General features: G+C 49.1%; 1 protein-coding gene across 1 annotated transcript in view; it reads right to left on the reverse strand.

The window, feature by feature from the left end:
• PKNOX2 (PBX/knotted 1 homeobox 2) overlaps nt 1-17,105 on the reverse strand; it is a 244,608-nt gene that overhangs the window by 7,086 nt on the left and 220,417 nt on the right. The window contains exons 7-9 of the mRNA XM_025049206.1: nt 12,672-12,801; nt 12,162-12,259; nt 11,227-11,346 (exon numbers count right to left, since the gene is read on the reverse strand). Coding sequence (XP_024904974.1) covers nt 11,227-11,346; nt 12,162-12,259; nt 12,672-12,801 — 348 coding nt within the window. The remainder of the gene's footprint in view (nt 1-11,226; nt 11,347-12,161; nt 12,260-12,671; nt 12,802-17,105) is intronic.

Genomic DNA, 17,105 nt, shown 5'->3' on the forward strand with positions numbered 1-17,105 from the left:
TCGAGCTACGGTAGCTACTCTCTGATGACTACCTGGACGAACTCCTCTGGAGTCGGGAGGGAAGGGCGCAGGCAGCAGCTCTCTGGAAGCAGACAATTCTTCCCTGAATAAGAGGTACAGACGGGCCAGAAAAATCAGATCTCTCGCAGGGCCTGCCCGGAGCCTCATGTGACTCGGCGTGCTGCCAGGTGGCTAAGAGGATGGCCTCTGGAGAGGGCAAGCCCTGCACTCACCACTCTTAGCAGCTGTGTGACCTTGGCACTCTGTTGTTTTATGTCTTCCATTCTTAGTTCCCTTGGCTGAAACTGGAAATAACAAGAGTGCCTACCTCTGGGACCTGGTAGACAATTTAATGAGATAATGCAGGAAAGCATAGATGTTCCACTGGCTCACTCTGTACTCTGTTGTGATGTCTCCCAGAGAAAGAAATTGTAGGATTTACATAGAGTAGGTGCTTGATGGCACCATAGTTGCCATCGGGAAATTCCTCAGAAATCTAACCTAAACTGTTCCCCACCTCTCTCTGACACCTCCCCTTAGAGCCCCGTAGCGTCCGTCTCTGCTGGGCTCTATCGAAGCTGGAGGCATCTTTTAGTTTGTAGAACGGGTTCTGCCCGGGGTCCTGGGTCTGTAGAAGCTAGGCCAGGGCTGGTTCATAGGCTCCTGGCCATTTCTTTTTACTGACAGCTCATCCCGAGATTGTCCTTCCACCTGCTAGCCCATGCTGATAAGCATGAGGCTGGCCAGGTCACTGAGGGGCACAAAAGATGGGAAGAAACAGCCCGCTGGTGTGAGTCGGCCCCATGCTGCCAGTGGAGCAGAACTTGGAGCCAGCTTTCCCTTCCCGCTTTTCTCCGCAACGAGGAGTGAACCACATCATTCTTCCCCTCTGACTCCTGACCAACTGTGGGTGCGAGGCCTGCTGGGGACCATAACTCTACTGGCTTTGGCATTGCTCTAGGTGGGTCAGAGGCCAACCAGAAGGAAGCAATGAGATGGCGAGGGACCTTGATACAACCACGTTCCATCATCGATGGCAGGGTGCACTCTGATTTCAAAGAGGCTAAACGGAAAAACAAGACTTTGAGAACGGAGAGAAGCACAATAAGACACCCAAGAAATTTCTCTTTCCTATCGTACTTGCCCTGGCTCAGAGCTCCCATTCTTTCATTTTCTCTTTTTGTTACCCCGCTCCCCGTTACAATTGTGTACACACAGGAAAGCACCAAGAACTAAAACGTACAGCTTCATGTATTATCACGAACACCCACGTGACCACCACCCAGGTCAAAAAACAGGACACTGTCAGCACCCAGAAGCCTCCCCGCTTCCGCCTCCTCTCAATCACTCCCCCACAGATAATTCGCTTTCTAATGATAATGACTTTCTTGATTTTCTTTATTGTTTTACATCTATATTACATCCTCAAACATTATGGTTTAGTTTTGCCTGGGTTTTGGACTCTCTGTAAATGGACTCATATAGCATGTAGTATTTCACTCCACAGTATAGTTGAGAGATTCATCTACGGTTCTGTGACTGTAGCTGTTCATTTTTATTGCTGTATAGTTTCCTCTTGTAAAAATCTCCTGCCTTCTCCTTCTTCACCCTCCCTCTGCTTTCTGTTTCGATTCAACTTTCACGCTGCAGCGAGACTGGTCCTTCTTAACCCGTGCCCGACTCCTTAAGCTCATAGAAATGTCCCTCCGATGAGCTCTGAGTCCTCATCCTACCCAGGATTCCACATATGACAGGGTGATTTGTTTAGTTGTCTGTCCCCCCAACCAGACAGGCTGTCAGTTTTTGAGAAAAGGGACCACACTTTCCTTTTCACCCCCTTCTCGTCAGTGGGAGGAAAATGCCTGGCACAGGTAAATGTTCAATATGTCTTTGTCGAATGAATGATCATAAGGACCTGAGGGGTCATTGGTACTTGTCATCATTCCCTTGTGTATCTGTGGGTGTGGAGGTGGGTGGCAGAGGGTCGGAGGAGCATCAGGGATTCGGGATCCCCAGGAGTAGGATCACCCGACTTAGTGACAATGCAATTCCTGCATGGATTGTTTTACGTGTATTTGAGGGGGAGGGGGAAAGGACAGATACTTAGGGGTCTATGGGGCATAGTGTTCGGCTTTCTAGAGGAGTCTTGGAGGCGGCAGTGAGGAGTAGGTGAGAACATGGGCTCTAGGGCCAACTTTCTGGCTTTGGATCCTGGTCTCTCACCAGCTTTTGACATCTGACACTCATCACTCAGTGTCCTCTTCTGTAAAATGGGGAATGAATTCCACCTACCTCCAGGCTGTATAAGGATTAAATGAGCTTATATTTGGAAGGTGCTCTGAACAGGGCCTGGCATACTCTATGAGGGTTTAAATACGTACATACATACATACATACATACATACATAACAAAGAAAATAAGTGTGCTGCTCAGCGCACGTGACTCCGTTTCTGTAAAAGCCACAGGTTGTTTTCCTGACGGATGGCAGGAGCCCCCGCAGCCCCTTCCGTGCATGTAGAAATGTGCTCCTTTCTGCAAGTGGGTTTCGTTTCTCAGACGCTGGGACTGCTCCAGCCCCTGCGCACATGTGATTGGGACGTTTTCTCCTAACCTGGGTCTCGGGCTTCTTGGGGGATGCTGTGAGGTTGGAAATCTCCCCTGGCCATTTTTCGGATGTCATCTCTGAGCTTCAGGCTCCCGTGGAATGTTCTGGGGCTCAGTGCAAGCCCGGGGTCTCCTATACCTCTTTCTTTTCTGCTTAGCTCTCTGTCCAACCCCGTGGTAACTGGCCTATTGTCAACCAGGCCTGGTCTTAGATGGAGACCCCTGATTTCACCTCCTTCCCTGGCACTCACTGCTTCAGAAGCATCCAGTGTGGCACACGCCCTGGGACTACAGCTGCCCCAGGCCATGCCTCTGACACTCTCCGTCCTTCCTGGGGAGTCGAAGGGCAGCTTCCAGGGTCTGTTCTCCCTACCTCCTTACAGCGAAGGGTGGGGGGGAGTAAACGCGCTCATGTAACAGGCAGGAATTCGAGACTGAGCGCTTCTCTGGCACAGAGAGATGAATGCAGCTGGGAACACAGCTTGCCTGACTTCCAGCTTCCAGGTGTCCCTTCCATCAGAGCTCAACAGATACAGATGCCTGAGCCGCATGGGAGAGAGAATAGTCACAGCCGTGCTGAGGGGCCACACAGTCCCCGAGGCTGCAAAGGTGAGAGGAAGGGGACAAGAGGAGGTCGTGCTCACGACTGGCAGGAGGGTTCAGTCTCTCGGGTCAGAAGGAATCACCGGCCAGGCAGGGGCATTCATGATCTGTCAGGAGTAATTCTCATCCAGATGACTCCACCTTCTGCTCTTCCTTCCCAGTCCTAAATGCTAGCCACCCTCCCAGGCCTGGCTCACATCTCAGCTCTTCCACCAAGCCCTGTTGGCTAACATCTCCATATTGCAGAGAGCCCGAGAGGCCCTCGAAGCCAGCCTCTCCCCAAGGCAAGAGTCTTACACACCAGAACTTTCAGCAGTGCCCCCTGAATAAGTTACAGGTATGCAGAAATAGTGCCATCCTCAGTCCCAGGGGTGGCTGGGTGGGGCCGGGGGCCTCCAGAGTGTCTAGCTGAGCCCCAGCTGCAAGCAGGCTCATTGGTTTACTATCATATTCCATGCGTGCTGTCCCCCACAATGTGGAGAATCCTGCCACTGTCAGTCAGTGTGGCAGCCCTTTGCTCTGAAGTTCTGAAAGGTTGAACTCAAGTCTGCCTCCGTGCTCATCTCTGCTCCCAGCATAGACTGTCCTCTGACATCATAACAGACGTCTGCAGCACTGCCTCTCACCTCATGACAAATGTCGCTACCACATACTGGATGCCTGTAGTTTTGGGCTAACTTTGAATACTACGGTATTCACGGAGTACTCCGTGAAAGTACTGGACGTGCATTCTCATAGAACTCTTCAGGTACCTATGAAGTAGCAGTCATTATTCCCATTTTACACATGAGAAAATTGAGCTCAGACGGGTTAAAAAAATTGGCCCTAGGTTATACAGTAGTGAATGGCAGAGCAGGATTCGCCCTCTTGTACCTTTAGCCACATCCACTCTATCTCTGCACTAGAGCATCTGTCAGGCACTGGGCTTTTTAACATGTCATTGATCATCTTCCCCACAGGTAGGTACTATTATTTCCACTTTACGAAGAGGAAATTAACATCAGAGAAGTTCATTGACCCATTCAAGGTCATATGGCAAGTAAAAAACGGAGCTGGGTTCAATAAATGGTCTGTCTGCCTCCTAAGCTCAATACTACACACCGCCCTAAACCAACAAACCTCTTCTAAAGACCAAACATCCCCTGTGCCTTAACCCTTCATCATATGACATGTTGCCTGTTAGAGTCATTTGAGCAGACATTTCCCCATCCTGGCTGTCCTTCTCTGGGCACAACTTGTCAAAGGATCTTTTGAAATCTGAAGCTCAGTCCTGGATACACTATTCTAGATATGTCTGACCAGCGCAGATGGTCAGACTCCCCTCACCTCTATTGATTCCTCCATTCTTGACTCCTCGAGTATGTGTGTTTGCATACCAGCACTTGATCACATCATGGGTTGACCATTCATGGTTTGTATGCGTAACTTACTTATCCCCCCCCCAATGAAGTTATCAGCCCCTTGAGTGTTGATATCACGTCCCATACCTGGAACTTAGATGTTAGTAGATAGACATGTTATTTGGAACTTAGATCACAGTTTCCCATAGAAACAAGTTATTTTAAAAACAAGAGTTTTCCAGGCTAGCTCCAAAGGCCAAATTAGTTCAAAGATCAGTGTTCCGGTGGAGAGGAGGAATCCACAAGATTCAGGAAGAAGAAGCAATAGAGCTTCCTCTACTTTCAGGGGACAGAACTAGACCTGGGTAAACTCTGAGATGGGCGAGCATGGACTTTGTCAGATTTTCCCTTTCTATGGCCCCGTTGACACTCCCAGCATCTCTTTTCATAGGGCCCTTGTGTTATTCTAGAGTCAGCTTTCTGAACCTGAGGCCTCTGGCCTCTAGGACTTCAAGGTCAAATGCCCTGAAACTGCCGTTCATGATGATGTAGATAAAGTTTTCATCAGATTCTCAGAAGAGTCAAGGGCCTAGCAGAGGTTCAGAATAATTGCTGGAGACTCTTCCTCTGGCATCCCATTCTGGTTTGCCTTCTCAAAATGCTGTGATAAAAAAAAGTTCTAATCTTCATCTCCTACCACTAACAAGCATTGGCACTCTGCCCATAAAGCTGATCTTAGCTGAGTGGGAGTAGAAAAGCAAGCTTTGGACCGATTCCTACCAAGCCGTGAATCAGCGATGGCCTCACGGACTCTCCTGAGCATCTATGTTTGATAGGGGTTGGATAATTTTAAGTGGCTCTCTGACGAGTGGGATTTTAGGTAGTGTGATGAAGTTAAGGGAAAAAGTAGCAGACAAGACATTCTGGAATAAGAATTGTTCAGTCTCTCTAAGCCATTTTCTTGCTTTTCGAGGTTTTCTTATTTTTTCCTCCACGAATTCCCTAGAAGGGTCAAGATTTCTCTCAGCATTTTCCAAGGCAGGGCGGATGATGGGACTCCCAGAGTGAGCCTGGAGGCATTTGCGGCAGTGGCTACGTCTGTATCCAGACAAAGTGCTTTTACGCCACCATCTTATTCTATCCTTACGACGATGCTATGAGCTGGAGATTGTGATCTCCATTTTACAGCAGAAGAAATTGAGGCCTGATATGAGGTCAAGCAACTTGTCCCAGGTCCCCTGGCTAGGTAGAGGGGGCAGGGAAATTCAAATCCAGATCCTGTCTCCAGGTACTACGTCCTTTCTATAGACTGTACTCTTTCTCTTTGTGAGAGACCTCGCCGTTTCTAAGTCAGCTGTACAGATGGATAGATGGCTAATTCCTTTAGGGCTTCACACAATGCGAGGCACAGGGAAGGTGGCAAGGCATGCAAGGAACGTCTGTTGAGCGACTGAAGGCAACACCGAGCAGAGTACAACTGTGGCCTTGGCTGGATGCTGACTAAGCTTTTAAATGTGATGGATGGAGAAGGGAGAGGAAAGGAAGAGACAGTAAGGCAGTCTCACTTCTCCTAGGATGAGACTCTGTGCCTAAGCTAAAAGCTGGCATCCCCTTTGCTTTACCTACAGATGCCGTGGTTGCTTGGGTCAATGTGGAAGCAATACAGCTTAGTGGGTAGGAAAGTAGAACTGCAAGTCACATAGACCTGGGTTCAAATCCTGTGGGGCCTTGGGGCACGTGTTACCTTCTTTAAATCTAGCTTTGTTATGAGTTAAGCGTGGATAATAGTAGTGCCCGCCTCCTACGGAGGCCGAGTAGATCATAAGATGATGCAAAAAGATGCTAGCATGCATGCATCTAGCACACTGCAGTGGTTAACGAAGGGGTAGCTCCTTTGATGGGTGAGGGGATTGCTGGGGCTTGGTTTCCTCTGTAGGATTCCCCACCTGCCTCACACAGAGTATCCTGTAAAGTTGTTCATGTACTTGGGTGGCTGCAGCCCAGAGAACTGTCATATTTTGGTTGGAAATGAACAGAATCGTCCAGCAGGGCAGGGCAAGGCTGAGATCTAGAGCGAGGGGATGGAGCAGAAGCTGGGGAGGAAGTGCAGCCCTCCCCTTTCCCCTCCATGGAGAGGACCCTCTGCCAGCATTTCTTGCCCAGCCTGGGTTTGTTATGGAACCATTGTTTCCAGCGGGAGTTTTTCCTCTTTCAGCCAAAATGCAACAGCAAGAAAGTATCACTGGGTTCTTCAGGGACCCAGAAGCAAGCGGCTAATGGATGAAACCATCCACTCTCTCTGCAGCCTAACAGCGAAAAGGCTCTGGGTTTAGTCTCCATCCCAGGAGCATTCTATCATCTGAATACACTTCTGTAGCTGCCATTGCCACAGAACACTGGCAATGACAAGCAGCCTCAGACACAGGACAAAAGGAATCAAAGAATACTGACTTCTGCCAGAGGGAAAGAAGACAACAGGAAAAACCGGTATTTACTGTACAAGTTCTAATAACCAGTCTCCGTTAACTAAGTTTGCAGATTATACAGTGCTCTCCATTTCTTCTGTAAACCATCAGAACTGCTGTCCACGTTGTCCTGAATACTTGAGATGAATAGGCTACTTTGCAGGATGTTTATTAGTCAATTTATCTGTTTATCAGGAAGTCAACAGTGTTTGTACCAAACTGGTTTATGCCAGTTATATGTGCTACTGTAATTATGTAATTTAATGAACTATTCTTCAAACCAATAAAATATGAAGGCAAAAAGAAAGAGTTATTGCTTCTAAAAAAAAAACTAAGCGGAATGCTTTGGAAAGACTTGAGACTCGATTTGCTTAAAAATGTCTTATACTTAGAAGCAGTGAGACAAACGTTAAGAGACTTGAATACACAATAAAAATCTAGAAATATTCTGCAGCCAGATTACTTCCCAAATGTCAAAATTCTTATTCCATTTTAAATAAAGATGGAACTTATAGATGTGATATCGTAAGAGAGGTTTGTGCAAGAAAAATGACAGATTTTAATCAGAAAAAGAGCTTGACCAAATATCAAGAGATTAGTGAATAAATATATGTATATCTTTTAAAGTAAAGTAAAATGTGTCTTTCTAATAGTTGTTCCTTTCTTTAACCAGCTTTTCCAATTAACCAATTAACATATCCGTTGTCCTCATTGCACTGGATATGAGACCATCTACTATATATTGAGATCTGCCCTTTTTCATACCTTTTCTACCCTCCTTTCCTAAAACTAAACAGCTACTATCTGTCCAATGCAGTGTCACTACAGAGCTGTATTTCCTCAGAACTACAGTCTGAAGGTTGTTCTTCGAAGCAACAGTGAAACAAGATAGTGAAACTTAGAATGATCAAATATGTTTGGGAAAAGCTTCGACCATACCCCCTCTTGCAAATTTACAGTGTCCACGAGTTCACTAAGAATAAATAAATAAGCTAATCTGAATAACTGGGGTTCCCCAGACTTATTCACCGTGGAACCCTTTCTTGGGAGCGACACTATAATGCCCTGTACAAATGCATACTTTGGGAATCAGTGCTTTAGGGCCCACAGAAGAGGCAAAATGTATGCTCCCCGTTCTTGAGCAATTTATAACTGAGTCAGAGACATAAGATGTGTAGCTTTGACACGCACATCCACACAGAACAGGGAAGTAACAGTATAAGTCGGTAGGTTCTTAGGTTCGAATGATGGTAAAATCAGCAGGTGTTACAGATCGGAACACCAGATTTCCTTGTCCCTAGAGTCTAGACTTCTCCCCATCCTCTTCCTTTCCCTCCTCCAAAAGTTCCGAGTTCTGACTTTAAAGGCCCAGGGGTCATTCCCCTGTCCTCTTTTGATGGCTTCTGCGGGAAGGCATTAACTGAGGGAGGACTTTGCCAATGTTAAGTGTTTTATTAATAGCACCTGCTCTGAGCACACTCTGAGCTGGGGAGGGGCCAGGGGGTGGGAAGGTACCGGCAGAAAGTCTTACTCTTGCTTTTCGGTAAGTCCTCCCCATTGTCCCAGGTCCTTACTATGGAGCCGATGTGGGTCCTTTCTTCCCTTTTGCTTTGTGCTCAGTTACTACTTCTCTCTCTTCTCCACTGACCTTCCTCTGTCATCTCAAGTCCGGCTGGAAGTGACCATGGATTAGAAAGAAAAGACCCTGAGCCACAGAGAGGGCTCAGCGAGAGTAGGATGTGAAATGAGGCCCACGGTCAGAGCGGAGGCACAGCCAGGAGGGACCAGTGGGAGATCGTCCAGTCTCAGGCCAGTGACCTTCAAAGGAGGAGTGGATGGTAGCTGAGGTGGAGCCCACAGCGGGTGATGGGAGTTGGTGAGGGCCGCTGGCCTGGATGCCCGGACTCTGGGCAGGGGAATTTATTTTACAGTCTCTTCTTCCTCCTATGCCTGCCTTTCTCCCCTTCGAAACATGACAAACAAACAGAGACTCGTGGACAGAACAATAGACCAGTGGTTACCAGAGGGTGGGGGGTAGGGGGCAGGTAGGTGGGATAAAAGGGGTCAAATATGTGGTGACAGAAAGAAATCTAACTATGGGTGGTGAACACACAATGCAAAATATATAGGCCTTACTGTTGAACTGTACGCTCGAAACTTACTGGATTTCATTAATCAGTGTCACCATAGTAATAATAATAATAATAATAAAGACTGATGTGACGACATCAGTCTTCGAAAGTGCATGGCAGTGGGAGATGAGGAAAAAGGAAAGGGGAAACCAACATGTACTAAGCACCTCCGTATGCCACGGTCTTGACAATCATTTCACTGCTTCATCATCATCTTGACAAGAGGCAAACGTGTCCAGGTGACAGAATAAGAGGTAAAGCCTAGGTCTGAGCCCAGGTTTGGTGCATCAAAAGCCCATGAGCCTTCTACAACACCCTCGGCCTTCCTGTCATACCTCCACATGGTGCTGGAGGCAGCTCTAGACCCATGGAGCGGGGAGGCTGCCCCATCTTGGGTGCGACAGGCCAGTGCACAGAGGGAATCCTTCCCCAGGGGCCCCTCTCCCCACGGGCGAGGCTGGAAGCTGTAGCGTGGATACCAGGCTCCCAGGGCCACAGACCCCACCGGAGACCTTCAGCTCTCCGACAGTGTGGAAACCAAAGCAGCCAGGAGACCTGGGCATCCCTACCACGCGCTCTAGCTCCGAAGTCAGGGACATTTCTGAGGCCTGAGGCTGGACATCCCTGGCTTTACCACTAGGCTCTGAGAGTCGCTCCAACCTCCTCTCTCCACTACAATCCTCAGCCTTCCAGCCCCCTTCTCTCCAAACTAGGTTACTGTTTGTTCTCTAGGGGTGTTTTCAATATGCACTCCCTCAGCAAAGCACTGGGCAGCCCCGAGCCCTTAGAGTTGGGGTAGGGATACATGTGGGAGATGCAGAGTTCCCGCCCCACATCGATCACCGCAGAGCAGTTCTTTCCGTCCACTGGGTGCACAGCGCTTCGGGGGCAGAGTCTCTAAGACCCTGAATCTGAGACCCACTGCCTAGGCCTAGGCTCCGTGGCTTCTGGAGGGACTCCAATTTCAAATGAAGGGCTACAGACTGGCCAATTGGTTGATTAATTCTCATGATCCTTCTCATTGAGAAAGAGTTCCCTTACTCCTAGTTCTCCCCACACGTCGCAGGTCCCAAGCTTGGTGTTTGTCTTGTATCTGTCTGTATCCCACCAGGTCAGGCCAAGAACTCGCAGGCTGCTGGGAGCCTGCCTGTGCTCACAGAATCTACCTCACTACTCAGGAGACACACACACACACACACGCACACACACAATCAGCCCAGATACACTCACTGGCCTTTATTTATTGCGATGGCTCTTGGATGGCTCTAGGGGACTGTAGTTTTGAAATCATTCCTGACATTTAACCAAAGTCCTGTTTGTTGCAGCTAACCCTACACACAAACACATAGCTCCCATCTTGTTGGTGCACATAGCAGGCACTTTATAAACATCACATTTAAACCTAGGGCTTTGTCACAACTTCACGGAAGTAGTCACAGAGGCTTGTGAAAGCATTTGCTCTGTGTCACAGAGCCGAGCTGGTTCCATGAGGAAGCCAGGATTTCAGCCTGGCTGCCCCTCCAGGGTCTACGGTCTCAACCACGGCTCCCCCTCACTGCACCTCATCTGATGCTCTGGGAAGGGAGAAAGAGACACACAGCTTCTGCTTCCCCAGCGGTGAGGAGTCCGGGGAACAGAAGAGTCCTGGCTGAGAATGAATGCTTTCTACTTCAGGAGAAGCGTCCACAGGGTGAGTGTGGAGGCTTGCAGGAAGTGGGTTCTGGGCCAGGAAGCCCTGATCCCCAAGGAACTCTGTTCACAGAACAATTCCATACACTCGCCCTGTACTTAACTCTCTTCAGAATTTGTCTGCCCCACTCTTTCTTTGATGTCAACCTTTTTTTTTTTTTTTTTTTTTTGAGGCAGCAGCAGCAAGCACTAAAGAAAGTCTCCCAGCTTTAGGTCCCACTTAGGCCTCCCTTCCAACCTGGCCTCTGGAAGATAATATCCCTATCAGAGAGCCTCTCTTTGGGGGCACGCCTCCTGTAAACCTAGGGATGACAATGGAATCTGGCACCAAATGGGTTATATTCACACGGCACACTGCACCTCCACACCCCAGTACATACACACACACTCACCATGAGATGCTGGAAGAGCCAAGAACGCATGATATTGGTGGCGTGCTTAGGCAAGACTCCTCGTTTGTTCTTGGATTTCTTATCCTCATTGTCCAGGAGGGAGGTGAGGTCAAGATTAACCTTCAGGGAGCATGAAGAAAAAGTCAGCATCAGCAGGCTGGTGGGCCAGCAACCAGGGACCTGTTGCCATAGTGACGGCAGGCTCTCTCTCCCAACCCCCTTCCCAACTCATTCTAGGGCCCTGGGAGGTCACCTTTCCTATCACCTGACACCAGCCCCTCAGAGAATGGAGAAGGGAAGAGAAGAGAAAGGAGAAAGGGGAGGGGGGAAGGGAACGAGAGAGGAGACAGAGGAAGCAGAGCCATGCAGAGGGTATAAGAAATGTGAGTTTGCCATAAACCATCCAATAGTTAGCATTCCTGGGGGACTTTATAGCTTGCAAAGCGCCTTCCTGTCTATTACCATGTGAGTCTTCACAGCAGCCCTGTAGGTTGGTAGGGCTGTGTGCAGTTAGTTGATGTTAATCCCCCTTTTGTGGATAAGAACTCTAAGGCTCAGAGAGATTAGGTGGTCTATCCACAATCACAGAGTTCATGTGAGCTCTCAGGCCTCTGACTCCACATTCTCTTACTCTCTTCCGGCCCCCCTGTGCATGTGTCCTGTCCCATCGAGCTACAGAGTGGCTGAGTGAAGAAGACCAGGAGCAGAGAGTGCAGCAGCCTTTGATGTAACCCTGGAGACAGCAAAATCCCAGGAGTTGATAAAACCTTTCCAACACCCAGTTTCTTATCTGTAGAGTGGAGTGATGCTATCTCTTAGAATAATAATGAGGAGTAAATGAGTTACTTGTGTAAAGTGCCTAGCAGATGGGAAGTGATCATGGTTGCCCTCCCCCACACCCATGCATATGTGCACACAGCTGCACACACACTCACCTGTGTGTTCTGGATCTGGATGGCTCCCTGGGGGATTGCTTGGGTGACCACCTGACCCTGGGAGGTTACCATGGTAACTGGCTGGTATAAGGCTCCACCTGAGGAGACAACCAGTTTTTGTGTCTCCTGCCATCCGGTCGGGTGGGAGTGAGGGCACTCACCTGTAAACACCCTCTGCTCTGGAGATATTCAGCCCCTGTGGGCAGGGATGGGATGGGGGTTGGAGACGAGAGCCTTTGGCGGCACATGTTGGGGGAAGGGACAATAGCCTCGCTTGGTCTCTGAGGGGCTCATGAGACTTTGACCCAAATTTGTTCTAAACCATCACAATCAGGTCCTGGTGCTAATTATCAGTGAACCTACAGGACACTTTAGTCAAGAGACTCAGCGGGGAGTCCCTCCCTCCCATTTCCTAGGACACTTGTGCAGTGCTCTGCTCTCCACCCCTGGAAGCCCCTTGGGGCCACCCTTTCTCTTCCCAGGGGTGTCCCCACAATCCCTTGAACTGACCTGACACCACTTGTGAGTTGACCGTTGTCATGGCGATGTTGCTCTGCTGGAGCGCTGAGGCTGGGACCACGATTCCCTGGGGGTTATTGGAGACTCCAGACATGGAATTGGGGGAATTCTGCAGGAGGTCCTGGCAGTAAGGGAGAAGTGGTTTGGGACAACGTCACTAAGAGCTCAGATGCTGCAGCCCCAATTCTTCCTCTCTCCTTCCCTCTTCCTGCCTTCCCTCCTCCCTTCTCCCTGCTCTTCCTCAGACCCAAATCCGAAGGAAAGGCAATTCTCATGGCTTCCTAGAAAGATTAAATAAGAAGGCTCAATATTAAACCATCTAACCAACAGTAGTCATGCATTTAGCCATTCCATGCCCCTGCAAACCTGAGACTTAAATTCCCCCATGAACCAGTGGTCCCCACCTTGGTCTCGCTTTGGAATTTCCACTATCGATGCCTGGGTTCCAACCCTAGAGATTCTAATTTAGTTGGTCAGGGGTGTAGCTGGGGTTTGGGGGTTCTGCAAGCTCCCAGCTGATTGTAATGTGCAGCCGGGGCTGAGAACCAGGCTTTAGTTCTCAGCACCCAGTCATCCTTCACACAAGGTCACTCCATATGCCCCGCCCCCAGGGCCTCACTTCCGAGACCCGAATCGCAGCACTTACTATGCCAAGCTCCACACACATAGCAGCCTCTAACATCCCTTCTTTGTATCTTTAGCACCTAGCTCATTGCCTGGCACTCAGTGGCTACTGAAACATTCGTTAAGTAATGATAAGAAATAGCCTCTTCGTAACCCGTCTCCTAGTCTTCTAAGGGCATCTGACGAGCCTCAACCTTTAGCACATTTCATCGATTCCTTCTTCTTTCTCAGGCCCCGGACACAGACCCCCACTGCAAACAGAGTCCCTTTACTCCATACTGTTGACCTGCCAGGCCCATTTTCCCAGTGGACCATCCTCGCGGTTAGTTTCTGCAGTAGGCAAATCAGCTGAAAAGCACCCTGCTCGCTTCATCATTGCTGTGTAAAAGCTGGGCGAGGAAGTGCTCAGACTTGATGTTGAAAGACTGCAGCGGGGCAGGGGGAATGACTTTTCAGCGATCTCTGCAAGAAGGGGAGCCCTCCTTGCTCTGCAGTTGGGCACTCGGGGAGCTTGTGAGAAAGGAAAGGGGTGTATGAGATGTTTATTTGGAGAAAGTGAGACGAGCAGCAAATGAGGTGTGATTACAGGGGCTGTAGGAGACCGGCCTGGGTCTTTCAGCTCTTCTGACCACAGTTTCTCATTTGAAAACAGGGATTGAACCAGATGATCAGTGGCCACTGGGCTGACATTCCCATGCTCAAAGCTTAGACTCGGGACTGACAGAAGCTTGGGCCTTCAGCCTCCAGGGAAGGTCTAGAGTGCGGAGTGGGGAAACATGTGTTTGGAGGACACCCAGAGCTAATGACTGCCCGCCTGCAGCAATAGACACAGGAAGAGTATCAAAGGCCCAGGGAACAGCCATGGTGATTCACCTCCCAGACCCTGGCACCCGAGAAATTGCAGAGCCTCTCAGGTAGTGGTCAGCACTGATTTCTACATCTCACTGGTCAGCCAACTCAACTCCTCTCAGCATCTCCAGAGCTGCTGTTTTTACCCTCCTGGATGGTCCCTGGCCCCAGAGCTGGAGAAGAACTAAAGTCGCTGTCCTTCCTGTCCACCTGCCTGTGCTGGACAGGACCTCTCCATCTGAGGCCTCATTTCTATTCTTGGCTCACCTCTGCTGCTGTGACCTTGGGGAAGGAGAGGGCAGCTCTTGGCCTGCCTTCTCCTTTCTGGGACCTTCCAGCCAATGAGGGTTATTCTTTGAGCAGAACTCTTGGCCTTCCTGCTCATGCAATTCAAGTCTAACACTGAGTTTGACCTACCTGCAGAAGCCTAGAAACCGGGACGGCCCTTAAAAGCCACATATTCCAACTTCCTGAGGTACAAATAAGGAGCTGAGGCTTAGAAACCCAAGTGTCTTGTCCAAGGTCCCCAGGTGGTTAGCAGCAACAGGACACACATCCTTTCTTCATCCGCAACTACTAAACACCGACCTTGTGCCAATTAACTGGGCTGCAAGGTGCTCCTTGAATCATAGGGATTCAATACATTGTTATTGAAGGCAAGGCGAACAGATAACTCAGACCCAGAAGTACAGAGGCAGCATGGGGACCAGAGCAAAGATGATGGATTTGGGAACCGGCAAGTCATGACACTTCGGTGGGCCTCAGTCTCCTCATTTATAGAATGTGTCTGCCCAGGGCCGACATCCAGGAACCCTGAAAGCCTGAGTTTTCACCTATGCATCTGCTTCAAGGTTGAGCTCTTTCTCATTCAACATTCCAGCCAACTGTTCTCACAGGGTGTAAATGGTACTGATATTATTTGAAGCTGAAACAAACTCGGAAGGTAAATTTAATAGAGGAGGGAGCCCCCCCGTGCACTCACCCTAAAACTCATGGCAATGACTTTTCAGTGATCTCTTGTTTGAACTCATCCACGCCATGATGCTCCTCATTAAGGATATTGGGGGATTTCAAACATAAAAAGTTGTCCCAGATGTTCTTCCCCCGAAAAAGTATCCAGTAAGTTTAGAAAAACACAAAGTCAGTAAAATAAATACAAGAGGTATGCCTTGATATTTAACCAATACACAGAGGCAAAAGGGTGAGCCATGACCATTACTAGATACATTATCTGCTTATTCAAACTCTGGCTGGTTCTCAGCTTTGTGGCTGGTCTTGCTTCCACACCAGCTTACCTGGTTTGGGTAACCAAGGGCAATGGATGCATTGGATCAGACCTTTCTCTTTCTTACCCTCTAGGTCTCTACTGGGAGGTGCTGAGAGGCAGCCAAGTTCTATCAGCAAAGGAATGGAATGGAGAACTTCATGGGTAGAGACCCAGGGCAGGGCCAGGCTGGCCATGTCTTAGCTGGGCAGAAAAAGAAAGCAAAATCATGGCATCCCTAATGTCTGGGGAAATGATATTCATCCTCTCATATCTGTAAATATTAGCTGATTCACAAACCCGCCTGTGCACTGGGGTGTTTTGAAAGACACAGATCCTCAGGGTCATTGAATCAGACCCTCAGCAATCTGTATTTTTACAAACTTCCCTCAGATGGTCCCCAAAATTGAATGGGTCGGAAAGCTACCTATTTACCATACACTTTGAATATTAGAGAGCGTTATTTCACCATGCTATTTCATTTTACTACCTACAGCCAGGCTTCCACGTGAGCACAGCGACTGGCACAGTTAGGCACCCAATAAATCATTCCCCTCTTCCTTTAGCTAAAGTCGCTCAGCTAGGGAGTGGCACGGCCAAGACTAAAACCTGTCCTAGTTGTCCACTTGGATTCTTAGCAACAGAAGATTCATCTGGGGCTGCACACCTAGCCGTGGTTGCCAGTCCTTGCCTATGATGTTTCTGGGCCAAAGCTGAGCCCTCGAAGTCGAAGCTGTAGCCTCTGACCAGCTCTGTTACAGGACTTTGCAGCTATTTCAGGTTGAGCCTTTGTCTCTATGGAGACAACAGAGCCTCGAATCTCTGGAAATAGTCTACGAGTCTTTTCTGGGAGAGAGCTACTATGGCAGCTGCGGGAGCCCCTTAGGAGGAGGTGTTGGCGAAGCATACAGTATTATTATCTTCTCCACAGCTTCTTCTTGGGGCTTGTCAGACGCCAGACCAGGTGGGTGCTGCCCTGTCTAGACCCAAATAGAGCTGCCTCCTGCCAGGCTCTTTAGTGCTGATAACAAGGTGAGGAGCACATGTGGTACAGTTTTAGTGACATTTTTCAGCATCAAGTCTCATACCCCAGCCCAAGAATGCTTGGTCTTGTTCCACCAGGAACATGGCAGTGGTGTCCCTAAGTCTCTGGAAACTGCTGGAAGCTGCTGGAAACCTGGGAATCCTGGGCACTTCCCTGACTTCTGTGGTGGAGCCATTCCACCAGACTGGGGAGTATGTGGTCTCTTACTTTCCAGTAAGGAAATAGGCCCCAAAGCTGAAAACTTTTATAGTTCATGTCTCTTAGGGCACAGACCAGGTGACGCAGGGAAATCAGATAGAAGCTGGCCTCCACAGGCCTCCCCGGAAGCCGTCCTCTCCTGCTCCTTGTGCGTTGTTTCTCCGAGACGCAGAGAAGCTAAGAGCCTCTCAGAACGGGGCAGAGCGGTAGGGGAGCAGCTTGAGAAAGCTTGTGCCCCCCGAACTCCACCCATGGACCAGGGGCAAGGCCCTCACTCCCTGGGGCCATCGGTCATTCTTGCAAGACCACAGTGGTCATTGGGTGAGTTTTACTCCGAAGCTTAGTTTTGGAACAACGAAAAAGATGACTTGTTCAAAAGAAAGTCCTCACCAAGAAAAAGTGAAAGGCTCCGTATTACCTGTGGAAGCGGGAGCTGGGGGTGGGG

The sequence above is a fragment of the Pteropus alecto genome, unplaced genomic scaffold (assembly GCF_000325575.1).
Source record: "Pteropus alecto unplaced genomic scaffold, ASM32557v1 scaffold135, whole genome shotgun sequence".
In the NCBI taxonomy this organism is placed as follows: Eukaryota; Metazoa; Chordata; class Mammalia; order Chiroptera; family Pteropodidae; genus Pteropus; species Pteropus alecto.